At 43.1% G+C, this 23,153-nt stretch overlaps 3 protein-coding genes across 5 annotated transcripts; 2 read left to right on the top strand and 1 right to left on the bottom strand.

Annotated features, from left to right (window-relative positions):
- Nucleotides 1–4,370: 4,370 nt before the first annotated feature.
- LOC112874946 (glucan endo-1,3-beta-glucosidase 6) lies at nucleotides 4,371–8,681 on the bottom strand. 2 transcript variants are annotated; one of them, XM_025938571.1, is made up of 3 exons: nucleotides 8,031–8,681; nucleotides 7,546–7,948; nucleotides 4,371–5,792 (listed from the first exon to the last, which is right to left on the bottom strand). In XM_025938571.1, exons 2-3 carry the CDS (start codon nucleotides 7,893–7,895, stop codon nucleotides 4,673–4,675), a joined length of 1,470 nt encoding a protein of 489 aa, XP_025794356.1. In that variant the 5' UTR covers nucleotides 7,896–7,948; nucleotides 8,031–8,681; the 3' UTR covers nucleotides 4,371–4,672. The 2 variants fall into 2 exon arrangements, with proteins under 2 accessions (XP_025794356.1, XP_025794345.1); XM_025938560.1 differs by having other exon boundaries at nucleotides 7,546–7,944.
- A 2,486-nt stretch (nucleotides 8,682–11,167) lies between these two features.
- On the top strand, nucleotides 11,168–18,007 carry LOC112886540 (protein arginine N-methyltransferase 5). 2 transcript variants are annotated; one of them, XM_025952472.1, is made up of 22 exons: nucleotides 11,168–11,500; nucleotides 11,598–11,804; nucleotides 12,729–12,818; nucleotides 12,919–12,996; nucleotides 13,088–13,182; nucleotides 13,291–13,366; nucleotides 13,461–13,547; nucleotides 13,735–13,816; nucleotides 14,198–14,292; nucleotides 14,382–14,417; nucleotides 15,076–15,144; nucleotides 15,485–15,553; nucleotides 15,888–15,941; nucleotides 16,133–16,207; nucleotides 16,342–16,434; nucleotides 16,521–16,624; nucleotides 16,718–16,766; nucleotides 16,837–16,923; nucleotides 17,048–17,153; nucleotides 17,239–17,326; nucleotides 17,416–17,509; nucleotides 17,597–18,007. In XM_025952472.1, the coding sequence occupies exons 1-22, from the start codon at nucleotides 11,357–11,359 to the stop codon at nucleotides 17,678–17,680; spliced, it is 1,962 nt and encodes a 653-aa protein (XP_025808257.1). In that variant the 5' UTR covers nucleotides 11,168–11,356; the 3' UTR covers nucleotides 17,681–18,007. The 2 variants fall into 2 exon arrangements, with proteins under 2 accessions (XP_025808257.1, XP_025808265.1); XM_025952480.1 differs by having other exon boundaries at nucleotides 11,357–11,500; nucleotides 13,094–13,182.
- Nucleotides 18,008–18,371: 364 nt separating this feature from the next.
- Nucleotides 18,372–21,188, top strand: LOC112886552. The gene is made up of 6 exons (XM_025952492.1): nucleotides 18,372–18,761; nucleotides 19,888–19,941; nucleotides 20,061–20,141; nucleotides 20,424–20,493; nucleotides 20,592–20,680; nucleotides 20,780–21,188. The coding sequence occupies exons 1-6, from the start codon at nucleotides 18,585–18,587 to the stop codon at nucleotides 20,912–20,914; spliced, it is 606 nt and encodes a 201-aa protein (XP_025808277.1). The 5' UTR covers nucleotides 18,372–18,584; the 3' UTR covers nucleotides 20,915–21,188.
- The last annotated feature ends 1,965 nt before the right edge of the window (nucleotides 21,189–23,153 follow it).

Below are 23,153 nucleotides of genomic sequence, written 5' to 3'. Positions count from 1 at the left end.
TGCCGCGAAGGTTCACTCCGCCAGCAGTTTGGTAGGGCAACGATAGCTTTGATCATGGGTCTGTACGACTTTGACTTCGGGCGCTAAAATTTGCGCGGAGATTAGCTCAGGTGTTGCCTGGGCAACCAGCACTCGGGCGGAGGTGCATGTTTGCATACTGGAAAAAGAGTTTTTTTAAAAAAGGTTAAAAAAATTAAAATTCGAAAAAGGGGTGCCGGCTTGGAATATTTTGAAAAATGGGTGCCTCCCGCCCGTTGATCGGGCGGGAGGGGACATTCCGCCCAACCAGAGGGCGGGATGTTCCAAAAAGTTTTTTGCAGGCCCCTCCCGAGAGCCCCTTCGCGAATTAGAAAGTTTCTTATTCGCGAAGAGGTCCCTGAGGCAGGGATCCCGCCCAATCAGAGGGCGGGAAGCATCCCGCCCGGCCAGTGGGCGGGATGTTGACTGTCTATTTTTTTATTAATTTCTGTTGGAATTTATGATTTACAATCTATTTAAAATTCAGACTATTTTCAAATACAATATTGATTCGCCATACTCTTTTGTATACATTTAAAATTTTAATTCAATTTTACAAGGAAGATTGCTCTATCTAAAACTCGTATGAATATGGTTAAACGATAACGTTTTGCAACGTAGAATCCAAATATTGCGATACTACGATATATCAACCAATTAAAAAGAAAATAGTATCATACAAAAACAGTTTAAATATAAAAAGTCGACCGAATCAGGAGTATCTACCCCGCATGTCCCGGACCTCGCGCTCTCTTGGTCCTTCCCCCTAGTCCTAGCCCGTCGGCGTATGTGATCCTCCGAGTACGTAAATGCATCTGGAGCACGGTGAGGACGAGGCGGAGGAGGTGCAGGCGTGAAGGGGTCATCCTGGGACTGTGCACCTGGAGCGTCATACGTCTGGGATGGACCATTGATGTCAGGCTCGGCGCCGCCGCCCACCAACTCTAACCAAGTGGCGGAGCCGCCCTCCCAGTCGTCCCAGTCCGGCACACCGAATGGAGCACCGTACGCAGGAGCTCCCGCCGACCATGCATGCTGAGCGTAGCCCTGAGAGTACGGTGCAGCTGGCATCGAACCTGACGGGAGAGACGTTCCTGGAGCATACGCGCCAAACGTCTGAGGCTCCATTCTTGCAGGAGGAGGTCCCATTGCCGTCGAGTGCATGACTATAAAAAGAAATGAAATTAGTCGTGTAAATCAAAGGTGATCGAAATGGCAATTATAAAGAACTTACAGCTTGAACTAGCGGCAGTACCGCTGGACGCTGCATGCGGTGCTGCAGAGGTCGACGGGCCAGCTGTGTACACATGGGCCGACGCATGAGATGAACTAGAGGCCCCCACGTCGTCTATGCCGCGACACGTCAGTGCATGTAATGCTCGCGTCAAGTTGTCTTGAATCTTACGCAAGGTGTCCTTGTACTGTGACTCCGGTACACGTGCGAGTGGCAGCAAACCAGCCTCACGTAACCTGTATATTTTGCATTGTGGTTACAATTATCGTACAAGCTATACATTAGTTTCGTAAAAAAATATAAAGTATCACCTGTCAAGCCAGCGGTCGTTCAGGTGCAACAACTCCTTTGCTACACGAGGGCGCAACTCGTGAAGCTCCTGCCCCTCCACCGCTGCCAGGTACGACCTGTGCCGTTCGTCGATGTGCACGTCAAGGAGCTCTGGTGTCTGCGCCATATCTGCATGAAAAATATAAGTACCGTAAGACATATTCCTACAAACAATTAAAAATACTAAAAACTATTTATAACAAAACTACCCTAAGAAATATTTTTAAAAGCTATTCAAAATACTGAAACCTATTCGAAATATAACTACCCTAAAAAATATGTCTAAAAACTACTGCAATTATAAAAACTATTTAAAATATAACTACCCTAAGAAATATATCTAAAAACAATTGAAAATACTAAAAAACTATTTATAACAGAACTACCCTAAGAAATATTTCTAAAAACTATTCAAAATACTGAAACCTATTCGAAATATAACTACCCTAAAAAATATATCTAAAAACTACTGCAATTATAAAAACTATTCAAAATATAACTACCCTAAGAAATATATCTAAAAACTATTAAAAATACTCAAAACTATTTAAAATAGAACTATCATAACAAATATTTCTAAAAGCTATTGAAAATACTGAATTCTACGTGTAACTACCCTAACAAATATTCGTAAAAATAATTAATAATTATACGATTATAATACCTCCAAACCGACGTGTGGACAGGGCTTCGCCGCTTCCTCTCCTCTCTTCCTCTCCTCTCCTCCTTTTCTTTTTTGTTGATTTTTGATGAATTTTATGAGAATTAGGGGGTGGGTGGAGGCTTAAATAGTGGGGGGAGACATCCCGCCCGTTGGAAGGGCGGGTTGCCCCTCGCGGGACCTCCCGCCCGTTGGGGGGGGCGAGATGCCCCTCGGCGGAACGTCCCGCCCTCCCAACGGGCGGGAGGCCCCTCGGAAGACACCCCGCCCGTTTGAACGGCGGGATGTTGCGTAACTTTCGCGAAGAGGCCCCTGCGAAAAAGTTTTCCTCCCCCCGCCGACCCCCCGCCCGTTGGATGGGCGGGATGCGTCATCCCGCCCTTTCATTGGACGGGAGGCACCTATTTTTTGAAATATTCCAAGCCGGCACCCCTTTTCCGAATTTTAATTTTTCTTTAACCCTTTTTCAAAAAAAAACTCCTGGAAAAAGGGACATGCAGGCCTGGAATATAGGTGGAAAACTGGTCTGGGCCCAGAACAGGCAGCCTTGTGGGCGTGATTTGCACATGGACCAAAGTAGGCCGGGCTCAAGGTTCGCGGGCTGACAATGTTACACCGACGCGAGCGACCTGTGCTCACATTCTCGTTCATGCGAAGGTAAATCGTGCATTCACGGCTGCGACACACTTGACGTGGTGTCACGAACGTGGGGGAGGTTGACGAGGCTACGGAACCTCCTGTGCTGCTTTGATGCTGCTAGAGGTTTGTGAAACCTTCGCTGTTGCTTCAAGAAAGAGGCAACGAAGGTGGCCGGATCAAAGTATTTTGTCCGGAGGAAAGGGGCATGACTTTCGCTTGGTGGTTGGACTATTTTCCTCGTTTTGAACAGTTGGATTGCTCATTGCAGCGATCTCAAAACAATCTCTCTAAGGAAAAATAAAATGTGACATGCAGGATGGGCGATCGGCTTCTTCCTTGTGGTGTCATGGAAGGTTATTTACTCGAGCTGAGATCACGGTGGGTGCCACTGTTAGGTTCGGACGCAAGCAGAAAAGATAAAGAAGGGCCAAAGCTCAACTTAATAAGTTTAATGTGATAGAGCCAAAGGGAGAGCCAATCAAGTGAGTAAATGGCTAAGAGTCCTCTCCTCCAAGCCCTAGGTCTCTAGGTGGAGAAGACGGTTGTTTATATTTATTCTATTGGTGGGATCGAATATTACGGGTAAATCCTCGGAACTTACAAAGTGGTCTCTAAAACTTACAAAGACGCTGCAACTGACTCCCTAGACCTTCTCAAACGTGACCTTGGACACCTATCTCAGCCTCTTTTACACAAAGGGAGTCCTTGGCCTTAGCTGGCGGCCTAAGGCGCACCCCCAATATTCACCATGCCTTGCCATACCAAAATTAGTTAGGAACCTGATCAACATTTTATCCTCCAAAAATATACTGCAATCCAACTTATCATCAGCATTCGATTTTACCCTCGTTGGATTAGGGGGATTTCTTCAGGTACTATGTATGTATGTATGTATGTATGTATGTATGTATGTATGTATGTATGTATGATATGATATATTTGGGGTAAATTTGTACTGAGTTTTAGAAATTAGATTTGAATCCATCTATCTGAGCAGCCTTTATAGTCTTGAGTCTGGACGGAACAGGAAAAATTGCTGGCACTTAGGATGTACCGTGTGTACTTGGAATCTGGGAAAAAGGGTGCCATGAGTCCACTTGAGCATGTACTGCAAATTGTTCTCTTGGACAGTATAAATATTTTTCCAATAGGCTTGCATAAATCTTAGTTGTTCGCATCATCTGGTCCATCAGAGGGCCACACTGCCTGAGATCCAAACCTGACTCTGACCTGGTAGCCCTTGGCGGTCCCGTTGCCCATTTGAGTGATCAGATCACACTTCACTGAACAAGAATGCAGAAGAAAACATGCGGATCACACTTCACTGAGCAAGAATGCAGAAGAAAACATGCGTAAACTGTAAAGTGTAGAAGAGAATGCCCTTCGCGAAGCATTTGGTTTCATGCTGAAGCAGAACCAAAGCCTTTCAGGCCATGAGCACAAAGCATGGTCCCTGAAGATGACGCGTGATGGAAGATGGATCACAGATGCAACAGGAAAGTCTGAATTTGTCACGCTTGCAAAGGTTTAATGGCAGCGCCATCACATTTCTGGGAGCAAATGGCTGGCTCAATGCCTCATTCTCGTCACAAATGGTGCTGATGGATCAAATCTAACCTAACAATAATCCAAGCATGGATGGAACCGCTGTCCGCAATTTCCTTCCAGAAGAGAAGAAAAAAGGTTAAACAAAAAGGTTCCTACATGAATGATACTGACAACAGACATCAAATATCCTCAAGCTGTCAGATTGTTTATGCTTTTATGCTCATCTCCAGCAAAACAAGCATTTATGAGAATGACAGGCATAGCTGGAGAAGCACAAGCAGGAGCATCAAGAGGAAGTTGCTTCCAAGCCGCTGCAGCCGCAATGAGAAGGCAGAGTCGACCTCGATCATGATACCAAATCTGCATGTCCCAGTGCTGGGATCTTGGCCGGTGGTGGTCGCGAGGTTTTGAAACCCACAGGCGACATCATCTTGGTCATTCTTCTGGTAGTAGTTGTTGAACGCATATGAGATGTTGCCACGTACATCCAGCATCCCGCACGAAGTCTTGTAACCAAGGCTGGTGCAGTCTGCCATGGAACACGCATAGCCCACATTGTCTGCGAGCTTCGGATCATTGAGGCTCACCGAAGGCTTCAGTACACACCACTTCTTTTCGAGGTACTTCACGCCCTTTGCTCTCACAAGGCTGCCTGAATTTGCTGTCCCGAGATTCAGTTGGTATTTTGGCAGGCCATCATAAGTAAAGATACCCCAGTGCCGCTCAAAATTTCCTGGTTGGATGCTCTTCTCGTCCTCATCAATTAGACTGAACAAGTAAGCATCAACAGGTCCAGGCCGCATCGGCGTTCCTCGACCAGAGGTAATATGAGTCATGAAGCCTTGGTTGAAGCGCTGAGCCATCTGAGCATTAGCGTTCCTGTCCCCATCAGTAGGCCATCCGATCTCCCCAACAATGACTGGGAGGTTTCCAAAGCCATTCTTTTTCAGAGCCCATATAAGTGTGTCATGGTTCGCATCAAACATGTTTGTGTAAGTAATGGAACCATCAACAATGGGTGACGAGGCCCCTTCAAAGAAGGCATAGTCCACAGGGAAGTTTGGATCGATGTAGAGGCTTATGAAAGGGTATATGTTGACAGTGAAAGCTCCACCATTGTCGCTGAGCAATTTTACAATAGCAATCATCAGATCATGAATATCTGTGCGGAAGTCCCCATCAGAAGGCTTGGTGGTTGGTGATGCATAGACATCGGCATTCAGAGGGCATGTGACTTTAACTTGATTGCCCAAACCAGCCTTTATAAGTGCACTTTGTATGTTTCTGATGGCAGGATAAGTGGTTTGCAGAAAGCTTCCATTGTATGTCTCCAAAAACGGCTCATTCCCAACTGCAACGTACCTAACAGTGAAATAGGACAAATAAAGAGGTGAGACCAAATCATCATGCAGATGGTTGACTGAGTTAACATCAAGAACACACCATTGCAGAATGGTCAATGGAATTGGTTGAGGGATTCAGAACATGAAGCAAAGTACTATCTTGCATAGACTATCTTTCATTTACAACATGCGGTGCAAGCAGAAGTGTCATCACATGCACCGCACACAGGTAGCTCAGACAGCTAGTTCAGAAAATATCTTACTAGTACAGCATTTCGTAAATTGCAAGGGAGTGCTTAACAATCAAGGTAGACTCTTGCTTCATGCAACAAAGATGTTGAAATAGCTTACACGAACAAGATGTCTACATGGAAATTTTATACAAAAGATATGAAAAGATTGATAGTTGTATGTTTTCCATAAAAGCTGGAAAAGAGAGTATCAATTAAATAGCTTATGGATTCTGTTAGTCGATTCACGAATCTGAGTTTGTGAATGCCATTGGTATTATTCTAGCTATCAGCTACTGTTGGAAGGCAAAAAGGAAGTGCCCATTGTGCCTGTTACATGCGATACTTACATGGGGTACTTTTGCTTTTAAAGAGCTTTGCTTGCAAGCAGTGGTGCCAATAAGGATCAAAGCAGGGAGAAGTGGTCAAGTGGCCAATTTAATAAGACATGGTGCATGTACAAAATATGCTTATTATTCAAAACTTGCTGAAAGACGAATGTAGGGCACCACACAGATTATAATCAGTCGGGTTTTGATGTAATAATAATAACAAAATGCTTTGCAATGCAGTATATAATGTGATAGTGCTTTGCAATGCAGTATTAACATCAGTTCTGATGTTTTACAGGTACTTTTCCAGGCACATGCCATTTAGCAGTTTCATATATTTTTTCTTAAAAAAAAGGCCTTGGAAGTTTGATACGTGGAATAATGGATCATATGTGAACAATGTTAATACTCCCAAAACAGAGAGAAGGGATAATACAAAAAATATCTAGCTAAGATTGAATCGCTACAGTTGAGATACGGATAGCTTTTTTTGTAGAGTGAGTACAGATGTACATGATTTTTGGTGCAGTCAAGCAACACCTGGCCGTGGCTAGTGAAAACTTAAGACATTTCAGATGTCCATATAACAAGTTAACAATGAAGCATACCTTGCAAACATAACAAAATTATCAGCAAAGTAAATTCTTCAAAACAGCGCAAGCATTGATCTAGTGATGTGAAACGTAAAACTCCCAAATTGCGAATGAAACAAATACACTGACCGTTTCTCACATACAAACAACGACATGCTCCGATGCACCCAAGCAAGCGTGCAAAGTAATAGATGGGCAGCTTAAAATGTCAACCGTTTCATGTCCAAACTACAGCATGCACACAAAGTTACTAAAAGTGCGATGAAAAATGCCAACCGTTTGTCGTGTACGGAGATGATGAGTTACTACTTTCCAAGTCAAACATTTAACCAGCTATGAGCTTAAATCATTTGCCACCCTAGATCGTTAGCACGAAAATGCCAAGCGTTTGTCGTGTACGGAGATGAAGAGTTACTACTTTCCATGCCAAACATTTAACCAGCTATTAGCTTCAATCATAAATCATTTGCCACCAATCAACACAAAACATCGGAAGCATGAAAACATCTTATCTCCTTAGACTCACAGTTCACGCTAGATCATTAGGACTGAAATTTCAGAGTGATTTGAAGAGCAGTAGCCGTAATCAGAAGATGCAGAGATACAGAAGCAAATACCGGATGTTGACGCCATCGTTGAAGTAGCTGGAGACGTTCGTGTCGACCCACTTCTCGGCAGACTTCATGCTGTTGGCCATCGTCAGCAGCATGTCGTTGGGGATGCCGACCATCACCTCCAGCCCGCTCTTCTTGAGGGCGTTCATGGTGCCCTCCTCGGCGTCGAACAGTTTCACCTTCTGGAACCCATTGTCCTTGAGCATCCGCACCACCGTGTCCGGCGGCAGCGGGTGGCTCGTCTGCGTGCCCCAGTTCGCCCCTATCGCGCCGACGCCCGCCGACGCGAAGCACAGCCAAGAAACCAGCGCCACGGCCACCGCCGCCGCTCCATGGCCGGACCCGGAACCCATCGATGGATTATTCCAGCTCCAAATCTTAGGGCGGTTTTGGTGGATTCCTCTGCCTTGCACCACCAAGAACCCTCAAGCTCAGATCTTAGAAACGAAGAGATAAAGAAGAAATCTTGGAAATCGGCGAGAGCAAACCTCTGGGAATGGTTTCAGAAATCCAACTCTTGAGCTCTCAAAGCCTAAAAAAAAGTTGAAATCTTCGCTGGAAAGAAGTGGAAGGGGCACGAGCTCCTCCCGAGGGGGCGGCCAGAGTTTCCCCCAGCGCCACGAGAATTTGTGACCTATTAAAGCTCCAAAAGCTCAAATCTTTGGGAATAAATGAAGTCCAGCCAAACTCCACCTACAGAATACCGTGGACCATGAGAGGGGATTTCCCGCGATAGCAAAATGCGATGTTCACATGATAAACACTTCAGGGGAGCATTGATGGCATGCAAGCCCCCAGGCCCCAGGTGTGAGTAAATTGGCTGAGAAGGACAGCAAAGAGGCAGGTAGATAGCAATAAAGAACACTGCCAAAGATGGCTCCAAAACAAGCAGAGGCGATAAACAAGATGACCTTTCTAGGTTGATTTGCAAGGGTGAAAAGGAAAGCAGGAATATATATGATTTGAGCACAGGATTGAACAAAAAGGAGAGAGCTGCTGAAAAGAATAGGAGCGTTTGAGCTAATCTAGCATAGTGATATCGCCTTCACCTCCAGGAACCTCACAAGCTGATGGCATAGAGCACTCAACTCACACACTTTGTTATCAAAAAGAAAAACCCACACACTGCAGCTGCAAGGAGTGACAGCACTCCCCAGCCAGCGCATGCATGGAGATGATGATGCTCTGCAAGACCCAGTAAATAAATATATTTCTACTGTTTCTTGTGCAGAGAGGATGGGATTTACATTAAAAGCCCAGGAAAAGGAAGATACAGTGCCAAAAGAAAAAAGGCTAGCAATATTCCCCGCTGCTCCACTCTGAAAAGCCTCCAGAAATGCATTGGTATTCCGTCCACTGCATCCTAAAAAGGCTACAATGTTTTGTTCGCACATGTTGCTCTTGCTGCCAGTTTTTTTATACTTTTCTTTATACTTGTCCGTTTGCTACAGCTCACATTGATTCTGGGACCATTAAAATAAACAGACGCTCGATAAACTGTCAGCAAACCAATTAGCAAGCGAACAAACTGGTGAGGACAGAAGGGCGTGGACAGTGACAGTAACCCGTTAAAATGTGAGGTACGGCGCCTCGTTGGCACCACGTCAGCAGCATGGACCGAGGGGCTGACCATGTTCAGGAGCAATGCCGAGGTGCATGATTGATTGGAGCTAGTAATTGGAAACCTGCAAATTGAAATATTGTAAATCCTGTCAAATAGGTCTGAGAATTCGTTTTTTTATAAGAAAGTTCTAAGAATTTGTTAGGTTCCTACTTACCGGTAGGTTGGGGCACACGAGGGCCCTTTAAACTCAAAAATATAATTGTTTAGACAATAAGTGGCCAGCTCGACCAACTGGGTCTTTTAGATTTTAATTTGGTTTTCATCTATACTAACTACACGTAAGTGCCCACAAGACACGATAATGGTGTTGTTGGTTTCGACGGTGTGGTAGTCTACTAATAAGCATCTACAATTTTTTGCGCATCCTTTTTTCGCATCTAAGGTGCCTAAAGAAAAGTCACTGGTACAACTCTACAAGGCACGGGTATTAGATAGCGCACTCTTACAATTATGGGTCATGCCTTCATCTACAACATTTATTTATCTTCTCTTGATTATGGTGTTAGTGTGTTTTGAGCAAATACTGTAATTCACAGGGGCAACCTAGTGTTAGTTTGATTTGGATTTGCCTGCATCAAGCGTGAGTTGCCCACAAGACACCACACCTGGTTTCTTAGCGTGAAGGAAGAGCGTATTATTGGTGCATGGTACTCTACAAGCGCCTGCACATGACCTAATGAAGACAATGCTAGCACGTAACATTTGTGCCCTTTAAATTGCAGGCCATCCTGTAACCTTCGTTTCTCTTACCATCTAAAATTGAAAATCTTTTTCTTGCTTGATGTGGGGTCAGTAGAGTTTTCATGTATTTTAAGCAAATCTTGCAATCTACTTCCACACATATAACAAAGATTAGTTTCATCCCTGTATTCTTGTGAATAATTTCTGAATTAAGCTGATGCGGCATCTCTAGTGCGGCTTAGCACACTCAACTACAAATGCCAGAGAGGATAGGGGGATATAGCTTGGTGCTAAACTGCTAATATAGGACTTTTTTGGAGAAGAATGTTCATTGATTGCCCATGCTGATCTCGTATTGTATTGAAAGATAAAACTAGGCAGTAAAAAGCACTAACTATTAATTGCCTCCCAAAGAGAATTTTTGTTCATCAAGCAAGCCGAACCACAATATGGAATTTTGTTACGATATGCTTGAACTAGATTTTATTCTATGAGTCCAATATGCTTGAACTAGATTTTATTCGATGAGTCTTGGATCCCAAATTCCTATTGAAATCAACTTTAAATAAATCCTATTAAGTTCAACTTAATTCTTTTAATGAGTGGACATAAAAAGGACAGAGGTTCAGTTTGTCTACTTATACAACTTATAGATGCACAAGAGAGAAACCAGTCGGCTTTATTACAAGGCATAAGCTAATTATAATTTCATACAACATCTTTAAATTTATTTCGTTTAGTTAGGAGAAACATTTATATTAATAATTACTATATTATAATTATGTACTTTTATGTTATAGAAATAACACACGGATACAATAATTATCGTTCAAAGTTTTGTCCCAACAAAACAAATACGTCTTGTAAAATTGTAGAGGAATAACCAAAGTACCTACCATGACGAGATGAATATGATTAAAAGTTATCAAATGTTAGCACAATAGCAACGTTGAGAAAAAAAATTCCTAGTTGCTATGTGGAAAACAAAACGATGAAAAGACTACTAATATAACACCGCGTTTCATTATTAGTGTAGCTTACTTTAGTAGTAATAATAGGCTATAACAATCTTTCTAACATAAAACATCTTGCTCCCTCCGTTTTAAAATAGAGTATACAATATAGCAAGATATAGTACATAAAGGGCAAAAGTACATCCGTTCTATAATATAGCAGAATAAAATACAGTTAAACAAGGTATTTTGAGCATGTAATTTCGTTTGAGAAACGATAAGTGTAAGCCAAGTCTAATCTTATACTTACGGCGGGTCCCACATGCCCGTAAGCGAAAAGGAAACACAAATCAACTGCAACAGGGGGGAAAAAATAAGAAAAACAAGAGTGAAATCAGAAGCAGCCGCCAAGGCGCCGTCCCCCTGCTTTCTGCCCGCCGCTCAAACCCCTAAACCCTAGCCGCACCAGGGCCTCTCCCCTCCTTCCCCGGCGGCGGCAGCGAGCGGCGCACCAGTATCGGACGCGGAGAAGCGCCCATACTCAGGTTTGGCAGAGATGCCTCTGGGGCAGCGCGCTGGGGACAAGAGCGATTCCCGCTACTGCGGGGTGGAGGTGCTCGACTTCCCCGCCGGCGAGGGCCTCCCCGCCGTCCTCAATCACTCTCTCGCCTCCTCCTTCGACTTCATCCTCGCCCCGCTGGTGGGTACCGCGCTGCTGCCGCTGGAGCCCGCCGCCTTCTCCTCCCCCCCCCCCCCCCCCCCTCCGCTCAGTCTGACGTGCTCTGCTCCCGCTGCAGGTCGACCCCAACTACCGGCCCACGCCCGGCGCCGTGCTGCCCGTGTCGGCGTCGGACCTCGTCCTCGGCCCGGCCCAGTGGAGCAACCACGTCGTCGGGAAAATCAGCGAATGGATCGATTTGGATGCGGAGGACGAGCAGCTCCAGTTGGACTCCGAGCTCACGCTGAAGCAGGAGATCGCGTGGGCATCTCACCTCTCGCTGCAGGTCCAGTTTCTCATTGCACTGTTCATAATTCATTCACCCCTTAGTCTGACACCAGCCATTGATCATTATGAAGTTGAAGAATTAATCGGGTAATACATTGGCTTCAGGATTTCAAAAGTCAAACCCATTGTAAAGAAAAAAAAAATCTCCAAACTTTGCCGGGAACCAGTAACTGGCTGCTGGTCCGGTCACATTTCATACATCTTTCATGCTTTTAACAACTTTCAAGTTCCAAGAGCATTCAATTGGCAAGTACTCCCTTCATTCAACAATGATGAGCGCATAAGCAAATGGAAGAAAAATCCAATTTTGTTGTCGTAATAGCGATGGGAGCTGATTTTATCTTGGGGTGGACACGTGTGACTCTTTGTAGCACATGCAGACTTAATTGTGTCGCAACTGTAGTGCTCACATCGTCCCGTAGTAACGCCCCCTTGGTCTCTATCATCATTGGCCAGAAGCATTCCATGGTGGTGTGTGGGTGTTAGACCAAAGCGACAATGCGGCGTGGAGTTAATGCATTTCGGGGTATATTTGGCTCGCCTTGGTCTCGCTGCCCAGAACTTAGCCACTGATCAAAAGTGGAAGGAGGGAGTATATTCCAAAACACCTATAAAGTGGGATATTCTCACTGCCATCATTTGCTCCCAGCTCCAGGTGGTAACCTGCGGATCGCCCCTGGGATTTGAAACCCTGATTGCCATATATCATTATATGTCTTCTCCGATTTTTTTTTTTACAACGATGAATCTACCCAGTTTGTAATCATCTTTGCAAGCACTAGAAATAAGGATAATTCCATTCCAATACTTCCAGTGCAGAATCTTAGACTTTTGATGGTTGTCAATCACATTGTAAGCTTGACTGTCTCATGCAGCATTTTCCTTTGGAAGAAAATTTGAATTTCGGCACAATTCCTTGCAGGCATGCGTTCTTCCTGCCCCCAGGAGATCTTCTTGTGGCAATTATGCTAGAGTTGTGAATCAAATTCTCCAAGGCCTGACTAATATGCATGTATTGCTCTCCATCTCCAACTCATTCCGGTAGTTTTATCTATGTTCTATATATGTTTATATCTGAATAATATAGTTTCTTCTGCTTCTTCTTTCTCAAGTTGTGGCTTAGGTTACCTTTGGAGAAGTCGGAGCCAATGGATGATGACCTTGATAAAGTAAAGCATAACAACAACGCGGTAAATTTTTTTTTTATCATTGAGAGTTGCCTGGAACACTGTGTAAATGATATGAAAATTGACATGACACATGTTTATTTGTTTTCTTTAGTTGCAGAATGAAATGGTAGACTCATGGGAATTGTGGAATTCATTCAGATTACTATGTGATCATAGTAGCCAACTATGTGTGGCACTTGATATTTCGTAAGTGTCATACTTTCCTGTGCCAATAGTTTCGTAAGGAATAATTTATTTATTCTATCATGCCATAGCTTTGGTATTCATTACAAAAATTCATTATTCTTTTAACAGGAGCACACTTCCATCAATAAACTCATTAGGCCGGTGGTTTGGGGAGCCTGTAAGGGCTGCTATTCTACAAACCAATGTAATCATACAATTTATTGATTTAACAAATTCATGTTAGTACGCTGTTGAAATGAAAATGCATATTCTGATCGCCATTTGATTTTGCATCACAGGCTTTTCTAACAAATGGAAGAGGATATCCTTGTTTGTCAAAGCGGCATCAGAAGCTGCTAACTGGATTTTTTAACCATTCTGTTCAGGTTTGTTAATTTTTATGCATTTACGCTTAAACTGAGTCAATCTTTCTATTTTTTATATCTTTCGAGTTAACGGTCCTATGTATATGCTCCTGTTTTTCATCTTGTCTTTTTTTCTTACATATGCTGCCTTGGACTTTTGAGGTTTCTGTAGCTGACATCGTTCTTGAGTTCCTTTTGTTTTATTTAGGTAATACTTTCTGGGAGATCAAATCACAATGTTCCCCCAGTATCTGGAGGAGTGCTCTTAGGTGATGAGAACCACACTGAAGGTTAGTCACGCATACTTCAAAACGTATTCGTCTGTTGTGCGCTTTAACCACACATGATTATTGATAGACAAAGTAATCATTTATACTAAGATGTCACTGGCCACACTACACTTTTAAGTAGTTTTAGTACTATACTAAAGTCAACTCTGGGGGGAAAAAGAAAAACACACCAGAGTTCTTAACTTCAAATGTTGAAGTCTAAGCTCTCTCATCCTTTATTATTATGATATCAATGTGAGCATCTCTATGATTCTACTGTCCTATGTATGAGTTAATCACCTGATTTCTAAGGTTCAATGTAAATGTGCTTTCATTTTTTAGCATATGACTAAGATGTTGCCTAAATTGTTGCCTTACCATTGAACTAAACTGTTGCTTTAGATGCCTCTGTTCGACATGCATTAAGTCCATACCTGGAGTACACTGCATACCTATATCGGAGGATGGATCCACTTCCTGAGCAGGAACGCTTTGAGGTATCCGTTCTGCCAAGACTTGCATGGCCCATTATTTAACTGTCTGACTGGGATATTCCATTAACCTTGTGTTATTTGACTTGATTCAGATCAATTACAGGGATTTTTTGCAGTCTCCTCTCCAGGTAATTCCTTGTTTATTTGCTCTTGATTTCATATTACCTAAACTAACTATTTCTTTGCTCATGGGTTGGGTTATTACTACTACTTCCAAATACCATTAGCAGGGATTTTAATGTTGTTGAAATTCACTGAAATTTTGCAAAATTCAGCTATTCTTATTGCAACAAGGTGTTTTTGGTCCGAAAATGAGATTTAAGATCTAATTTAGAAGTGTAAAAATTATAAATGCCCCCATAATAAAGCAAACCAAATCCCCATTCTGGCATCTCCTTGCATGTAGAGGATGTCCATAGTCAAATCCCATGCTCAGCCAGTTTTTTTCAAAATTTACTTTTGATGGACGGCTGGTCTTCAAGGGAGAGAAAACTGAAGATCTCACCCTCGCTGGTCCAGCCTTGCAAATAGGCTAAAAGCATTCATATGTCATGGCAGATAATGCTCTCTTTATCCTACTTTTATGCTTAAATATTCAAATTGGTTCAAAAAATCTTTATGGAATTTGGAAGGAACTTTTCATAATTCGCAAATTCAGGTTATTCTGCTGCCAACCTGACATCTTAGGAAAAATTTCCAAGCCAAAATATAAATCCTTTTACCCCCGTTACTCTGCAGAGTCTGCACTCTGTTTTTCTCATGGATCATGACTTCTTTTTGGTGCAGCCTCTAATGGATAATTTGGAAGCTCAGACTTACGAGACATTTGAGAAGGATGTTGTGAAGTACACTCAGGTTTCTGCTACATGCTGCGAATACACCATTATGTTCTGAAGGAGCTACTTTCTTTTTCACGTTTATTGTAAAAATGTTAATACAAGATTGAAATTTTGAATTAAACTTGCTACTTCTATGTATTCACCTTTTCTCCCTTTTTATTTAGTGACCCGTTATATGGCTCTTTGTGACAGTACTTGCCCCCTTCAAATATTAATTTGCTTGCACGAACTGATGAACCTAGTTTGGCAAAAGAAAACGAACATCATATGAGAATGTTATCTTTTTATTTCCTGGGAGTTCCTGCATTTCTGCTTTTATTAACACCAATAATTCTTTCTTTACGTCATGTACACAGTATCAAAGAGCTGTTGCTAAGGCTTTGGTTGATAGGGTTCCAGATGATGCGGTCTCCACAACTAGGACGGTAAGATTGAGCATTGAGCTTTGATAGTTTCCTCTTCTAGATTCGATGCTTCCAGACTTTCAATGGCACAAAATTTAAGAGATGAAGTAATGGTGTACGTGTATCTCTTTGAACTATGATTAGAGGCTTTTTTTTTTTCTGTTGAGGTGGCATAAATTCAGATATTGTTTCTCTATATGGTTCTAGACCCTGGCCAGTTGAATGACACCTTTTCTGGCTTCTCATTTCTTGCATCCTGTTAACAAATCTACTCCCTGTCTGATTGAGCTTCATTTCATATTTCTACTATCTCCTAAGTCTAATCATATAATTCCTCGCTATTCAACAAACGAAGGTGCTGATGGTTGTTGGAGCAGGCCGAGGACCTCTAGTACGAGCATCATTGCAGGTTAGTGTCACTTCTCTTGGAGCTTATGAGCTTAACAGAAAAAAAAAGGACCTTGGTGAGTTAGCTTGCGCTTATGATACAACTACAACACTCTTTTGGAAAAGCATAGTACAACTGTAACACAAATAATTTTTCATTTCATCTGATTTCAATGGAGCTTGGAGCTACATAAACTTTGGCGATCGATGCAGGCTGCTGAAGAAACTGGTCGCAAATTAAAAGTATATGCTGTCGAAAAAAATCCTAACGCTGTCATTACTCTTCATGTGAGTTATTGAGTGATTGTCCTGGCTCTTATTTATCCAACCATTCCTTGTCGATGCAAGATGCAATCTTGTTGTTGTCTTGTATAAGTATTGACTAAATACTTGACCTTATCTATTTTGGGGGCCTGAAACAGAGTTTGATCAAATTGGAGGGGTGGGAAAGCTTGGTTACTGTAATTTCTAGCGACATGAGGTGCTGGGATGCCCCTGAAAAAGCAGATGTTTTGGTACTGTGATATTTTCTTTTATTGGAAATGGTCATGTTTTCCAACCTGTTAATTAGATAAACCTCTTGCATACCTACATGAATCAGGTCAGTGAATTGCTTGGGTCCTTTGGTGACAATGAGCTATCTCCTGAGTGTCTGGATGGTGCTCAGCGATTCTTGAAGCCTGATGGGATTTCTATTCCTTCTTCGTACTGGACCTTTTCTTATACATATCTTTCCTAAATTCCTCATGTCCAAAATATATTTGATATCATTGATTGTTTTCTTATGGTCCTTTGCAGATACACCAGTTTTATCCAACCAATAACAGCATCAAAGTTGCACAACGATGTAGGTGTCTACCCAATTCAGCTATAGTTGTGAGATTTCTATAAAAATCTAAGCGACCTGATTTCTGCAGATCAAAGCACACAAAGATATTGCACATTTTGAAACTGCATATGTTGTCAAACTACATCGCATAGCGACACTGGCACCTCCACAACAGGTTCGAAATCAGAATTTCTGCTGTGTATGCTTCGATGGCTATGTGATCTGATCACAGTTTCTGACACTGCCCTTTTTTCATTCATTATTTATGCCATGAAATTTGATCACCTTTATATCTCTAGGTTTTTACTTTCACTCATCCAGATTTCTCACCAAACGTGAGCAATCAAAGGTATACCAAGTTGCAATTTGAAATGCCACCAGATATGGGGTCATGCCTTGTGCACGGTATGCATATGTATTTATTTTTTAATTACCGCAGCTACAGTAGTTGTCCCCTCAGTAACAGCAGTTGTGCCCATTATTTTTGCAGGATTTGCTGGATATTTTGACTCTGTTCTATATAAGGATGTCCATCTTGGAATTGAGCCAAACACTGCTACACCAAACATGTTTAGCTGGTAACTGGCAACCTGATCCTTACAAGCTGACAATAATTTCCTCAAATCTTGCCATCAATAATTGTGTCTTCATGGCCAAACCTTGTCAGGTTCCCGATCTTCTTCCCGTTGAGAAAGCCCATCTACGTGCCGGACCGATCTCCTATAGAAGTGCACTTCTGGCGGTGCTGTGCTCCCACAAAGGTAGTACATGTCATATCTTATTGTTTGGTTGCTAACTCTGGGATGCTTAAAGAGTTTTTATCATCGCATCCTCCTCCATTGTTGCAGGTGTGGTACGAGTGGGCTGTGACGGCACCGACTCCGTCGCCCATCCATAACAGCAATGGGCGGTCATATTGGGTTGGTCTATAAGTCACCAAGATCGTTGTCATCTTATTTTGTAAGAGAGAGAAAAGAAAATTTAGGTTTAGTAATATTTTACTGGAGTTTCGCTGGTGCCTGGAGGAACCTTCGAGTCTCAAGCATGTGCTGATCAAAGGTCAAAGGACATCATCTTGTACGCAGGGCTTGGGAGCCCTGGAACATTGGAACTTGTATCTCAAAGGGGTCGTTTGGCTTCCAACGTTGTGCGCTCGATTTTGATAGCATTAGGCGTTTGACGTTCAAATTTTGACAATATTTCTTGTTTCGTCAATTCAGATGACGTTCAAATTTTGATGTTCAAATTTTGACGTTTGGCTTCTGTTTCTTCTCTACCGCGCCTGATTTGCTTGTGACTAGGGATTTGTTATCGTTCTGTTTTTGGCGAGTAAGATCTGTAACCGTTGTTTCGCGGGAACATGAACATGATCAGGTTTTATGAACAAATGTACGATATGAAATGAATTCACATGTATAGTGTTAAATTTAACTTTGCAAAAGCACCATGGACTTTAGGAGAGGGTACGTTGCGCGGGTCCAGCTTCTGACGCATGGGCCAACTGCTTTTGGGCCCACAAGTCAGCGGAGATGACGGGAACAGGAAGCTCTCACCGAGCGTGTAACTGCTGGGAAGGTTCACGAAGCATCTGGAACACGTGCCCATGCCACTGTCCTGAGTGGCTGGCTGACCACGCCACCAAACCGAAAGGGGAAGAAGAGCCTGACGCACGCGAGCCCCCTCTCGCGAAAGCAGGAGGACTTGTCAGAATTGGAGCGCACGCGACCGCGCCGACCTCCCCTTCCCCGTTCCCACCTCGCGCCTCGCTGAGAGATCTGCGGCGGCCACCGATCCGCCCGTCGTTGGTGCCGGAAGCTGCGGGGAGAACGAGCACAGATGGAGGACACAGCGGCGGCGGCGGCGGAGAAGGCGTCGTCGTACAGGTACTGGGTGCGGGAGGCCACCGGCGACGCCGCGCCGCTCCCGGTCCCGCGCAAGCTCGACCCGGCCGCGGCCGCCGCCAACGGGAACGGGAACGGCAACCCGCCGCCGCTCGGCTCCGTCTGGAACCAGGTCAGCCCCCCACCCCGTCTCATCTCTTCATCTCCGTCCTTCCATCTCGTGGGGGATGAAACCCTGTGGTTGCATTGCGACAAGCTTGGCAGAAAAAAAAGATTGCAAATTTGTGATGTCTCGTGTCTCACCAGCGTTCACCCCATCTGTGACTCCAATCTAATGGTGGAGCTACGGATGCTAGATCTGATCTGTAATCGAACTTGCTTGCCATTGTGTATAGCTGATCTGCCGCCGGGGCTACAGCTCCATCTGTTTCCGATTGTTTCATGGATTCCTCAGCGAGTATTGTTCCAACCCATGGAATTTATTGCGGATTGCTGTGTACATTCATCCTCAAATTCACAAGGAATTTATAGAATTAGTTGACGAGTGCTCCTGCTGTTTATGAGCATTTGATTTTGTTCACAGAGCTGATGACCTGGACAAGATAATGTGCTAGATTGCTAGGCATAAACGTGACTGAACCTTTGAGTGTGAGATAGAAGAAGTGATTTCACTGAGGAAACATACATGAAGTTGAAGGGTGAATAGATTTGTAAGCTTGAACTAGTGGGACAACATCTGATAAATTCAAACTAGTTAGTCAGGATTGATGTTTAGATTCCAAATGATTTAAGACAATTTGAATTTACCCCATGTTTGGATTGTCTTCACAATGAGTAATCTCATGACATTAAATAGAAGTTTTTTTTTGTGTGTTCTTGCCCCTACTTTGAAGTTTCAATTGTAGTTTTGCCCTTGTTCTTTTAACTTTGTGATTTTGCCCTTTACTTTTCACAAGTAAATGCGATTTTGCTCTTGGTCTTTGCGGACTTGCCTCTGTTTTGACCATTGACCAGGCGCAAAATTGACTTGTGAATAGTAAAAGGCAAAATCACAAAGTTTAAGAAAAATGAGGGCAAAATTACAATTACACTTCAAAGTAGGGGCAAGAACTAAATAGAATGGTGGGAAGAAATGTGGGAAGTGGTGAGTTATGTCATCTTAGTTGTAACCAATCCGTGCATAATTTTGATATGGATCTTGCAGCTTTAGAAGGAACAAATTACCAATGCACTTTTACTGTGGCTACACTGCTGCTTGCTACAGTACTGTTTTCTGATGTGTTGTTTGAGCTTTGCAGGCTGGAACCTGGGAGGAGAAAAACCTCAACTCATGGGCCACTAGTAGGATTAAGGTACGGTAGTTTAACAGCCAATTGTTTGCAAAAGTACTTGGTATAAGTATAAAATAGAAGAATGATGTCTTAATTCTTCTGCATTTCGCTTGACATTTGTTGGCTGATCTGTGCTACAGGATTTGTTGGGTTCTCTAGGTTCATTGGAATTCCCAACAGGGAAGGCATCCATCGATGAAGTGTCCAAATGCTCAGGAGATGTAAGTATAATGTTTGACAGAACTATTCAATTCCATGATACCATTATTATGTTGCGACTGAAGGAACACACTAATTATTCATGTTCATTCATTGTCATTATACACCTAATGCAATTGACATTATTTGTATTGACCCGTAACAGTGGAGCAGACGCATTGTTCAATGTGTATCCCTGGATGGAATCTGCTGTGCTCACTTGATAGCCGTTTACTTCTTTGACTGAGTATTTCTGTACTGGTAATAATTTAACAACTCAATGTATGTCCATTGTTGCTATGCAGGCATTTCAAGTCACGGTTCGTAACAAGAAGAGAGTAGGGTATAATTATGAGCTGAGCTTGAGATTTAGAGGTAAACACCACATCATATCAAGATTGACATCATTCACTCAGGATTCTCTCCTTTGGTCTTGGTATTACTACAGTGTAACTCATGGTAATGCTTATCAGGTGAATGGTTAGTTAAAGAAGAAAACAAGAAAGTCAAAGGTCATTTAGACATTCCTGAGTTTTCTTTTGGCGAGCTTGAGGACTTGGAGGTAAAGTTTCTATTTTATATTGGGGGATTTGTACCGATGTATCTAACATAATACTGGCTGGCATCACATATTTACCTTTTCTTTTTTGGCGTCTGTCAGTTACAAGTAAGGTTCAGCGACAACAAGGACCTCACATCCAACGATAAAACACGGATTTGCAAGGATCTGAAGTCCTTTCTGGCTCCAATTCAGGAGAAAATGCGCATGTTTGAAGAAGAGCTTAAAGGTAGATAGCGAAGGTTAACAAGAGTTGGCAGTGCTAGGTAACTGACTGGCGCTGCTGTGCTTAGATGAGTAAGCATGTCAAAACTGAGGTCGTCTTGTGGTTTCGCCATCTTCTGCAGTCGTACTCGGACTACTGACACTGTATGTGTACTGATGTTATGCCCCTGTTGAGATGAACAAGAACTGTCAAAACTCTGAACCCATCTCCTGATCTTCCTTCCACGAACGATGTATGATAGCAAAGAAAAATTACCATATTTCTGTATGAACGCTACATCTCGTATCCAAAGATAAGATGACATCCAAATCATTATTTGAATGCTATGAGCCTATTAGATTTGTGGATACACAACAATACAAATTAGTGTTCAAAATTATAATCTAGAGGCCGTTAATATCCGAAATGCTGTTAATATCTGATCTGGAAGAGGTAGCAATTATGTGGAGCCCAAGTTGGAATTGGAATCCCTGTCTCCAATAAATTTGGCACACCTTAGTTTGTTCCATCTATCTCTGATGCATGTGCATTCAACCTCAGCCACAAACCCCAGGAATCACCATTCCTCTCTCCATCCAGCAGTCTCCATAAAAAAGTTCAATACAAATCAACCATCCCCATCCTCTTCTCCTATCACAGTTCCTTTCCAACAACCCTTGTCACGCATAGACACGAGGAGGAAACATGCATGCGCATGAATCTCCCAAATCCTAGATTTTTTCCTCCATTCATTCATAGCTCTTGAGTGACATGTTTGTTGAGGATTATTCTATGCCCTTGTTCATCATCCTACCTTTTTTGTTGAGTGTGCAATCATGTATTGCCTGCAAGCGAGCAAATTTACTTGGATGGGGATCTCATGAGGAGCAGACACCTGTTTCTTTGGCCCTGGGAGTTGTCTATTTGGGCACATCCAGCTTTGGATTTTCAGCATGAGTGCTGGATTATACTACTAGTTTTCCAAAGGGCAGTGCTTATCTAGTTCAGTGGAGAATTTGGACAGGCAATGCAAGCTTATTTGCCTTATCCTCCAACCTCATCATCATTAACCCTCACTCTTTTTACTACATGGTTGTCAAAAGTGGTTTCTAAAGTAATGACCATCCAGTGATGTTCAGGCTGAGATCTTCTTGTCAAAAATAGTGGTGTGACATCATTTGGCATGGATATTCTTATCTGTCGCTACCGCGCTAATAACGCCAAATCAAATCTCTATACCTGTTCCAGAACTAATATTGACACTATTTTTAGAAAACCACATGGCTCTTTTCTTTTTGTCATGATCAGAGAACCGAATCCTAAATGGGCATAAGGCCTCATTACAATTTACAACCCGGGGTTCCAAGTGTTCGACGAAACCCGGATTTGCATGCGTGTATGGCTGAGCGGATACGGTCTTTGTTTACCAAAGACAAGGGAAGGCGTGGGCGTGGGCCAGGGCGGGGCGGAGGAGGACTGAAGAGGCGGTTTCAGGAGCTCTGTCGTCTAGTTGATCTGCATCAGCCAATCCTGGGCTGTCTCCGGGGCCCACCAGGGAAGCAGCCATTCAAGTGGGGCCAGGTGTACTGTGCAAGCTGGTTTGGTGAGTTCGCTCGATCACTCCGTCACCATGGCATCCTTTTGGCATCTGTGGAGTCTGTTTTCTTTAGGCGCCACTTGTTACCAACTTACCATCCGCCTGCCTAGCAGTTCTTTTGAGAAGAAGTGCGCGCTGCAACTTATTAGTAATGGCCAGTAATCAAATCAGCGGAGTACTAGAAAAAAAACTCTCTTTTTTCTGCGATGATCTAATGTGAAATTCCTACGTTCCAAACAATCCCTTAAAGTCCGGTTGTCGTATCGAACTAGTCATAAAACCTCATTGGATAGAATCTCGCAGGGGCATCAAGACAAGCCACTGGGTAGATGATGACGACGAGGTAAGATTCGAATCCACTGTCAAACCCTTTAATCTACACTTAACTATTTAACTAAGCATTAAACCAAATAGCAAACAAGCACCTGCATCTCAAGGGTCACACATCTTGCAACTGGCCACTCACTGTCCTCTCACAGCACAAGAGGCTGCCCAGATTCAGTCAGCCAGCGTCTCACTTGTTTATGCACTCGCTAACCCCTGAGCTAACTCAGCGTGCTTATGCAGTTAATGCATGCCGTGCAGTACACTCAGACTCAGGAGTGATGCTTGATGACGAAGCACAGCTTGGTCAACTTGTGTTGCGAGCGACGGCTTCGCTTGCTTTTGCCCTA

Source organism: Panicum hallii, chromosome 1 (genome assembly GCF_002211085.1).
Source record: "Panicum hallii strain FIL2 chromosome 1, PHallii_v3.1, whole genome shotgun sequence".
NCBI lineage: Eukaryota > Viridiplantae > Streptophyta > Magnoliopsida > Poales > Poaceae > Panicum > Panicum hallii.
Note: the sequence above shows the minus strand (reverse complement) of the source record. Positions and strands in the feature narration are given on the sequence as shown.